The sequence below is a fragment of the Spinacia oleracea genome, chromosome 1 (assembly GCF_020520425.1).
Source record: "Spinacia oleracea cultivar Varoflay chromosome 1, BTI_SOV_V1, whole genome shotgun sequence".
Classification (NCBI taxonomy): domain Eukaryota; kingdom Viridiplantae; phylum Streptophyta; class Magnoliopsida; order Caryophyllales; family Amaranthaceae; genus Spinacia; species Spinacia oleracea.
The window spans coordinates 67,835,012-67,845,461 of NC_079487.1; the positions used below are offsets into that span (position 1 = coordinate 67,835,012).

The window sequence follows — 10,450 nt, forward strand, 5'->3', positions numbered from 1 at the left end:
CTTGGTATTGTCGCAAATTGATTTTTTTTTTGTTAATATTTTGTTGGGATTTTAGTTTATTTCACCGTACGTCAGTTCTTAGTTTGTTTGTTGCGTGAATTATGCACAGCAATCACGCCTATCTAGGTAACTAAATATAGTAGCTTTGACTATTCTACAATTTACAATCAATTTACAATTCACAGAATATATTATCATGTATTCTAACCGTCACATATTACGCATGCTTACCAATACATTGTGGCTAATAGGTATAAACGCATGAGAACTGTAATCACGCTTGTTTGGTGGATTAGCATTGTTTGTTTAGTTGATGAGTATTATTGGTTGATTGGATGGTTCTGCACCTTACAAATATTATTGCTTTACATTATAACTTGTTTTCATACGTTTACATATTTGAACTGTTTGTTTGCGTCAATTACATCGCTTGTAATATAAATACATTATTTGAACTACGATATTAAAATCCAAATTGTTATGAACGTGTTTATTATCTAGGTTCTAATTGGCAATATTCAATTGTAGTGTGAATTATGTCGAACCTTACAAAACTCGAATTGGCGGCCCTTGATATTACTGGAAAGAACTATTTATCTTGGGTGTTAGATGCTGAAATTCACCTAGATGCAAAAGACCTTGGTGATACAATCAAAGAAGGAAATAAAGAAACAATTCAAAACAAAGCTAAGGCTATGATATTTCTTCGTCATCACCTCCATGAGGGCCTTAAGATTGAGTACTTGACTATAAAAGATCCACAAGTCCTTTGGAGTAATCTAAAGGAAAGATATGACCACCAGAAAACTGTAATATTACCTAAAGCTCGTTATGACTGGTTACATTTAAGACTACAAGACTTTAAGTCTGTAAGTGAATATAACTCAGCTATGCTCAGAATTACTTCACAGTTGAAGTTATGTGGAGAGAAAATCACTGATGCAGAAATGTTAGAGAAAACATACTCTACCTTTCACGCAAACAACATTGTCCTACAGACACAATATCGTGAAAAGGGATTTAAGAAATATTCTGAACTTATATCTTGTCTCCTTGTGGCTGAGCAAAATAACGAGCTATTACTGAAAAATCATGAATCACGTCCAACTGGCTCTACTCCATTCCCTGAAGCGAATGTGACATCCCATAATTGGAAAGAAAAATATCATGCCAACAATAGGGGTCGAGGACGTGGTCAAGGACGTGGACGCGGACGTGGATATGGATATGGTCGAGGTCGAGGTGGTTCTTTCAAGAACCCGTATCCCCACCAGAAGTGGGACAATAAAGATGGTAACCAACAAGAGAAAGATAAAAGCGAGAATGTACACAAGATAAAAGGTCATTGGTCTCGTACATGTCGTACCCCAAAACACCTGGTTGAGCTCTATCAACAATCATTGAAGCAAAAGGGAAAGAAAGTAGAAACGAATCTTGTGTACGAAGATGGCGAAGGTGACTTTGATTGTGGCAATACAACTCACCTGGAAGTTGCTGATTTCTCACCACCCCTGAAGGGAATAATTAATCCTTAGAGTCGTTTATGGTCATTTAAGAATAAAACTTTGTTTTCTTGGATTCATGTTATTTTATTTTGGATTTTGTTTGTTTTGAACTATGGTTTTATATGACATTGTTAAATTTCGGTTATTAAGTTATTCTTATTGATATTTCATTTATTTGAAGAACATGAATACCCCTCAAGTTCAGTTAGCAATGAATGGTGAAGATTTATGCTTAGCAGACAGTGCAACTACTCATACCATATTGAAAAGCAAGAGATATTTCTCTTATTTGACAATGAAAGAAACTAGTGTGAGTACTATATCAGGTAGTATAAATATAATTGAAGGCTCCGGAAGAGAAAATATATTATTGCATATGGGGACGAAATTTGAAATCATTGATGCATTATATTCTCCCAAGTCTCAAAGAAATTTATTGAGCTTTAAAGATATTCGACATAATGGATATCACGTTGAGACAATAAGTGAAGGAAATATTGAATACCTTCACATCATGAGTGTTACCCAAGGCACTAAGCATATTTTGGAGAAATTACCTGCATTCTCCACTGGTTTGTACTACACTAAAATCAATATAATTGAAACATATGCTACGGTAAACCAGAAGTTTATAGATAATTTCACTGTTTGGCATGACCGGTTGGGCCACCCCGGTTCAATAATGATGCGAAAAATAATTGAAAGTTCGTGTGGGCATTCACTGAAGAACCAGAAGATTCTTGCTAATGATTTCTCATGTGCTGCTTGCTCACAAGGCAAGTTTATAGTACCACCTTCACCAGCCAAAATAAATTTAGAATCTATCAATTTTCTGGAACGAATACAAGGAGATATTTGTGGGCCAATTCACCCACCGTGTGGAACATTTAGATATTTTATTGTTTTAATTGACGCATCTAGTAGATGGTCACATGTATCCTTGTTATCAACTCGCAACCTGGCGTTTGCGAGACTACTTGCTCAATTGATTAGATTACGAGCACATTTTCCAGATTTCCCTATGAAGGCAATTCGTCTTGATAATGCTGGTGAATTCACTTCTCAAGCCTTTGATGATTATTGCATGGCCATTGGGCTAAGTTTTGAACATCCTGTAGCACATGTTCATACACAAAATGGTCTGGCTGAATCATTAATCAAGCGTCTCCAGTTGATTGCTAGACCATTACTTATGAAGTCCAAACTCCCAATCTCTGCTTGGGGACATGCTATATTACATGCAGCAGCATTAATTCGCATAAGGCCAACGAGTAATCAAAAGTTATCCTCATCACAATTGGTTTTTTGTCAGGAACCAAATATTTCCCATCTGAAAATCTTTGGATGTGCTGTATATGTTCCAATTGCTCCACCACAACGTTCTAAGATGGGCCCTCAAAGGAGGTTAGGAGTATATGTTGGATTTGAATCCCCATCAATAATTAAATATCTAGAGCCATCTACAGGGGATCTATTTAAGGCTCGATTTGCAGACTGTCATTTTAATGAGTCAGTCTTCCCAACATTAGGGGGAGAAAATACACAACTGGAGAAGGAAATCAGTTGGAATGAATTATCATTGTCTCATCTTGATCCTCGTACCAAACAATGTGAATTAGAAGTACAAAAGATAATTCATTTACATTGCTTAGCAAATCAATTGCCAAACGCATTTACTAACCCAAATAGAGTGACCAAGTCACATATACCAGCTGTAAATGCTCCAATTAAAATTGATGTCCCAGCAGGACAATATCAAACTGCTAGTGAGTCTACAGCACGCATGAAGCGTGGTAGACCTATTGGTTCCAAAGATAAGAATCCTCGGAAAAGAAAAGGAGCGGCGATTGATAATGTCCAGACCGAGGAAGCAAGGAATTTTGAAGGATCTCCAGAAGAGACTTTAGACATGACGAATGAGGAAATTCAGGTACCTGATAATGAAGAGATCTCAACTAATTATGTCATGTCTGGAATAAAATGGAACCGAAATAAAATCGACGTCGATGAAATTTTTGCATGCAATGTAGCAGTTGATGTTATGGATGAAAATGAGGATCAAGAACCAAATTCTATTGAAGAGTGTACACAAAGTGATAATTGGCCAAAATGGAAGGAAGCAATTGACGCAGAATTAAAATCTCTGGCAAAGAGAGAAGTATTTGGACTAGTAGTCCGTACACCTAAAGGTGTAAAATCAGTGGGACATAAATGGGTCTTTGGGCGAAAGAAGAATGAAGATGGAGAAATTGTGCGATACAAAGCACGTTTGGTTGCACAAGGATTCTCACAAAGACCTGGAATCGATTATGAAGAAATATACTCTCATGTGGTGGACGCAACTACTTTTAGATTCCTTATCAGTCTGGCAATTAGAGAAGGACTTGATTTATGTTTAATGGATGTAGTCACAGCCTACTTATATGGGCCACTGGACAATGACATTTATATGAAAGTCCCAGAAGGATATAAACTGCCAGAAGCAGCGAATTCTAGTTCTCGAGAACATTACTGCATAAAATTAAATAGATCTCTTTATGGATTGAAACAATCAGGGCGTATGTGGTATAATCGCCTAAGTGAGTACTTGTTAAAGGAAGGCTATAAGAATGACCCCATCAGTCCATGCATTTTTATAAAGAGATTTGGAGCAGGATTCGTAATAATTGCAGTGTATGTTGATGATTTAAACATTGTTGGGACTCCTGAAGAGATATCACATACATTGGAATATTTGAAGAAAGAATTCGAGATGAAAGATCTTGGAAAGACAAAATTTTGCTTAGGGCTACAAATTGAGAACCTAAAGAATGGAATCCTTGTGCATCAAACAACATACACATAAAAGGTACTGAAAAGATTCTCTTTGGATCAAGCACATCCGCTGAGTAGCCCAATGGTTGTAAGATCACTAGATGTGGATAAAGACCCATTTCGCCCTCGAGAAAACGATGAAGAAATCCTTGGTCCTGAAGTACCATACTTAAGTGCAATAGGGGCATTGATGTACCTTGCTAGTCATACGAGACCTGACATATCATTTACAGTAAATTTGTTAGCAAGGTTTAGCTCATGTCCAACTCGAAGGCATTGGAATGGGATAAAACATGTACTTCGTTACCTCCAAGGAACAAAAGATATGGGATTATTCTTTTCTAACCTGTCCAAAGAAGACTTAATTGGCTTTGCAGATGCAGGTTATTTATCTGATCCCCATAATGCTCGATCACAAACAGGATATGTTTTTACATGTGGTGGTACTGCCATTTCTTGGCGTTCCATGAAGCAAACTATTGCATCTACTTCTTCTAACCATGCAGAAATTTTAGATATCCACGAAGCTAGTCGTGAATGTGTATGGTTAAGGTCTGTAATTCAACATATACGAGAAGATTGTGGCATATCCACAGGGAAAGAATCTCCAACAGTTATGTATGAAGATAATGCAGCATGCATTGCACAACTCAAGGATGGATACATCAAAGGTGATAGAACAAAGCACATTTTACCAAAATTCTTCTTCACCCATGACCTGCAGAAGAATGGTGATGTACAAGTTCTGCAGATTCGTTCAAGTGAAAATTTGGCAGACCTATTTACCAAGGCGCTTCCAACTGCTACTTTCAAGAAATTAGTTTACCAGATTGGATTGCGTCGTCTCAAAGATCTCAAGTTATGTAATCATGAGGGGGAGTAGATGCGCGCTGCACTCTTTTTCCCTTAACCATGGTTTTTCCCACTGGGTTTTCCTGGTAAGGTTTTTAATGAGGCAGCATAGTTCGCGCATTAGAAAATATTTTGTTTTAAGAGAGAATTTTATTTTTGTATAATGGACATCCAAGGGGGAGTGTTATGAAATATAATAATGGATGCCCATTATACCCTCGTCCATATTTCCGGAATATTCTAGGGTTCAGTAAAACCCTAACTATCGTATCCTATATATACCCGGTACTATATGGAATAATAGATAACCCTACTTTCTCTCTCATCTCTCCTGTTTTATTCACAACATACGTAATATTTTAAAAATTATGAATTTTCCAAACTTGTAAAAATAATAATTAGGCTACTGATAAAAAAAATCTCAACATAATTATCTTTCATTCAACAAATCTTTACATAATTATATTTTCCTCAAATAAGTATAAAGACCGATTTTTTTGGACGATATACTTTCCCTAATTTCAGCGTTTATTTTAATTTCACTTTTTATAATTTCAACAATATTTTTATTTTGGTAAAAATATATATTTTAGTAATAAATTTAATTCAGGTTTCTTATAAAATTATAAAATAAAAATATTGTTGATTTTCTTAAATCTAAAATTAAAATTTACCACTAATTAGTTTCGTTTATCATTTCCTTTCAAACAAAAAAGATTATTTTATCATTTTCTTTGTATAATCAACAATCTCTCTAATTAGTAGCCTAAATTTTAGCCATAATTTTGGGATATTCATAGTGTTGTCATATAATCTACAATGATACGTAATTTTTTCTTTAAAAAAAAGAAAGACGCTGTTAAAAAACATCTGATATAAATTTTAATTTATGAAAATATTTTTTTAAAGTTAATTTTTATTAAGTCAATTTTTTCAGATCCGCCCCTAAATAAAGGTCATTGATCGAATTAACCAAGGATTTATGGTAAATTAATAGGGTTAATCCATTAATTTTGGAGAAATAATATTTTTAAGAGTAATACGAAAATAATTTAACTTTTTTTAAAAAAAACTAAGTAATACGAAATTAAAAAAATCAGAAAAAAATAATTATAAAATATTAAGTTGTATAGACATGACGAATTACATGAAATATGCACTTTTTAGGAAATATTATTAAGCCTCAAATATAGCATTTAGATACCGTAATGTATAAAGAATAAAAGAATATTTTAAGAATATATTCTCATTTACCAATAAAATAAAATATATCTTATCTACAAAAAAAAAAGAATATATTTTCTGGAAAAAATAAAAAAGATATTTTTAGGACTATAAAGTGGGAATTTGACTAAATTGTAGTTTCAGTTACTATAGGATTCTTTCCTAATTTCTTGAGTTTTCCTAAATATAATTTCCTCTAAAAATAAGAAGAATTTTTGCGTTTTAAAAAATAAAATGAATGATTAATTATGTTATATTTAAAATACAGTTTTTATTTACGTTTTTTAAATTAATTACGTCATTTTTAAAATAATTGATATATATATATATATATATATATATTGACACGATATATTATTTTTATTAAAACATTGCGTTCTTTGTATAAAAAAATACGTTTTTATTAAAATAAACGAGTAATTATTATTATCATTAAAAATTACTTTTTTTTTGTAAAAATAACATCATTTATTAAAAAGTTAACTAATTTCACCGTTAAATATATTATTGGAGATGTTATAATAAAATTATGAAATAAATTAAAAAAATGAGATTATTTTTTTCATTTTGATTTAAATAAATTGAGTTCTTCAATCAACATCAATGTAGGGATTGAGTTCTTCTAGCATCGTCAATGGAGGGATTGATTTCTTCATCAATGGAGGGATTGGGTTCTTCAAACATCATTAATGGAGGAATTAAATCACATAAAATAAAAGATCAACTTTATTCATTAAACGAAATTCGTGACAATGCATTATCATGTATCAATTATCCACTATAATGTTGAGTTGGTACATAATATGGATTATTAATCAATCAATTAAAAACGTCTAGATTTAATTTAAGGGTTAAGTCGTCGAAGGTCGACGACCTTCATAGAAGCGTCGAGGCCGGATTGGTATAATCCTAATTCCCTTAAACTATTTTATTTAAATTCCGTATTTTAAATTATATTATTATTATTATTTTGAGTAATTAAAATGTTGGGAATCGGTTATGAGCACCGTACTTTGAGGATTTATGTGTTGTGATTCTTTAGGCTTGTTTAAATTATTAAAGCATGAATTTTCATATTCGTTTATTTAATAAAGAATTGATTTTTATGATGTTAAATTGGTTTCATTGGGATTTTCAAGTTAGGGTTTTAACCTAGACCTAATGAGTCAATTGATTATTATGATTAGGTGATGATTTTGTAGGGGAATACAGTTAAACATAATAACATGTGCGGAAACAATCCCCAAAGCCAAGAAGCATGTATAAAGCACAAATTAAGTAGACTTATGTTTGAAGCGTGTTTTCCACAAATTGTCAACGAACACGAACTTAGAACTCCACTTGTCGTTCCTCTACTTGGTTCACCGACACGATCAGATCCGTCTTGATTATCGTAGCTTAGACAATTGATCAAAAGATTTGCTTTTTGGGATGAACACACTTTGGAGGCACAGAGAGAATTAGGGTTCTCTGTTTTCTCCTAGGGTTGTGTGACTGAATTGTGTTGTGTTGGAAAAAGGGTTAGAAGGTTATTAACATAACCTTACTAACCGACCAAGACATTAGGCAAGGCCGGCCAGCAAGCCCGCGCAAGACCACACGAGCACGCACAGCAAGCTGGGCCGTGGGCCGCGCTGTTGCTGCTGTGTCGTGGCCTTGGCCCGCGCGCACACACACGCAGTTGCTCGGCCATGGGCCAGCGCTGCTGTGTCGTGGCCTGCTTGCTTGCCCGGCGCGCCCATGGGCCTTGAGTGCTTTGTGCACTCGGCTCGTGGGCCGCTCTTCGTATCTGCAATTAAATATATTTCCGATATATTATTTATCGTTTCGTATACGATGAATCACCGTCGTACGATACGATTTATTCGTTTCGCCTAGCTTACGAATATTAGAGATACGATATACGATTCCGATGCAAGGTCGTATCGTATAATACGTTTTCCAACTAATTCCCGAAAAGCTATTAAATGAATTTCCGATTCATTTAATCCGGTGATCTGTTACGTGTCATTGGTGTGACCTTGTAGGTTCAGTCAAGAGTAAGCTGTGAGTTTAATATTCATTAGAACTCACTGATCGGAAGCATTGCTCCAGCTAGCTGTTCCGATCACTTGATCTCACTGAATTAATTGTTCTCAATTAATCTGAACCTTGGTATTAGACTTAATGCACCTTGGGTGAAGGACATATTTCCTTCAATCTCCCACTTGTCATTCAGACAAGTGTGCATTCACATTCCTTTGTCACGTAGTGTTACTTAATTACTGAACATAAGGTAAGATCCAAGCCATCCTTATTAGGTCCAGAAGTGTTTCTCGGATTACAGAGCTCAACTGTTAAACTTTTGCAGAAGGTTAAGCCTTAACCATTCTGAGCATGGCCATGCATTTTACAGTATCTAACTCTCCGAGAGTCCTTGTTACACAACAACACCATATCCTATCAAAATATAGGAGGACTATCCATTCTTGCAATCTATGAACACTCACTTTGATTCATAGTACGCCCAATAACTGCTTTTATATCCTCCTTTTACGGTGCGACGTTTAGCTAGTATCAAAGCGAACTAATTCTCAAACGAGCAGACATAATCGCTCATGTTCTGAGGAACGGTTTCTAATCACCATTAATGAGAACTACCTATGACATGACTTTAATCTCTTCAAGCGTTCTCATGATCAATCCGATACAAGATCTAATAAGTATCTATGCAAAAGATTCTGACATCCAGTCACTCTAGTTCAAGAAACAGAACTAAGTAATCTACTTGAAATCTAATCTTCATTAGTCATTGGTCGTCCACCTTTCAATGACCTGGATTAGGGATCCTTTGTGACTTCAATATTCAAGTTCACTTATGGGTGTTTCTTTGTCGAAGAATCCATCTTGACATCCCATTTGAATGATTTGAATCACATGGACTTATCATTTAATACTAAACCAAGATTAAATGATCTATGAAATATGATTTTATAAATGATAAATGTTTAAACCAAATGCTTACCAATTTGTGGGCCTCAAACCCAAAATCAAGCATTTAATGTTTTACAGATATAGGCCTTTCACCCAATACTTAAAACATTCATGGAACTCAAATTTGATTCCATATCTGCATACGAATGTTGTGTATCATTCAATGCAGAGGTTTAGTTTATCATACTTTGCTATCCTTAGCATATTTTCTATCGAAAGCCTTTCGATGTAAGATGACAAGATCTTTGAATATGTTTCTAGAATGATCTAGTCTTTCGTTGCTATTTAGAATGATAATCATATCTAAAATAGAAAATCATCCAGGTAGCAGACTTGTGATCAACCTGAGTTTTTTGAAGAACTACCACTAAAAACAATTCCCTTTTATTGCTTCTTAGGCAACAATGAATTCATTTCAATTATGTAGAATTTCAAATGATGCTTCCCTTTTGGAATGCTCCAACCAGTACACATAGATGTGGGATATACATCTTTCAACTGAAAACTTGGAAACTAATCATTGATTCAGTTTCCCATGCATCACATATGGTTTAGAACCTATGTAACCACCTTTTAATCACGGCGCCTAATTGCCCATGTTTGTTTGTGGTTTGCCTAACAACAAGATTCAACTTTTTCTTAGGCAAATGCATGTAGCATCAAAAATTTAGTTATCTTCCTTCCTCTTATCAAGTACTCATCCTACATGTCCAAATGTATTGGATGTTCTTGGTACTGTTCCAATGATCTTTGATCCAGATCAATAGAGATTGGTATAAACTCGTCACGATCCAATGTTCACGAGTTATCTTGGCGATCTATATATCACATCATACATGATTGATTGTAATGCAAAAGCCATTCGCATTTTAAAATCCATCCATGTAACTTTTACCTTCATTCTGTTTCAAGAGACACTGAATCTTGCTAAAATCTTGGCATTGCCATGTGATATAAGGTGAAGGCACCTCTTCAAGGTCCTTCATGCTTAACTCTAGTGATAACAGCCTAGCTTTATACTTAGTTAAAGCATTCGTAACTTAGACTTACTCATATGGGTTGAGAGTCTCTTTTGAGTCTCT

The 10,450-nt window shown here is 34.5% G+C and overlaps 1 protein-coding gene across 1 annotated transcript; it reads left to right on the plus strand.

The window, feature by feature from the left end:
- Positions 1-536: 536 nt before the first annotated feature.
- Positions 537-1,535, plus strand: LOC130465417 (uncharacterized). The gene has a single exon (XM_056834161.1). The coding sequence runs from the start codon at positions 537-539 to the stop codon at positions 1,533-1,535; it is 999 nt and encodes a 332-aa protein (XP_056690139.1).
- The last annotated feature ends 8,915 nt before the right edge of the window (positions 1,536-10,450 follow it).

What these genes read in the sequence shown, in the direction of transcription:
- LOC130465417 (XM_056834161.1), top strand. Translation starts at nt 537, where the DNA reads ATGTCGAACCTTACAAAACTCGAATTGGCGGCCCTTGATATTACTGGA.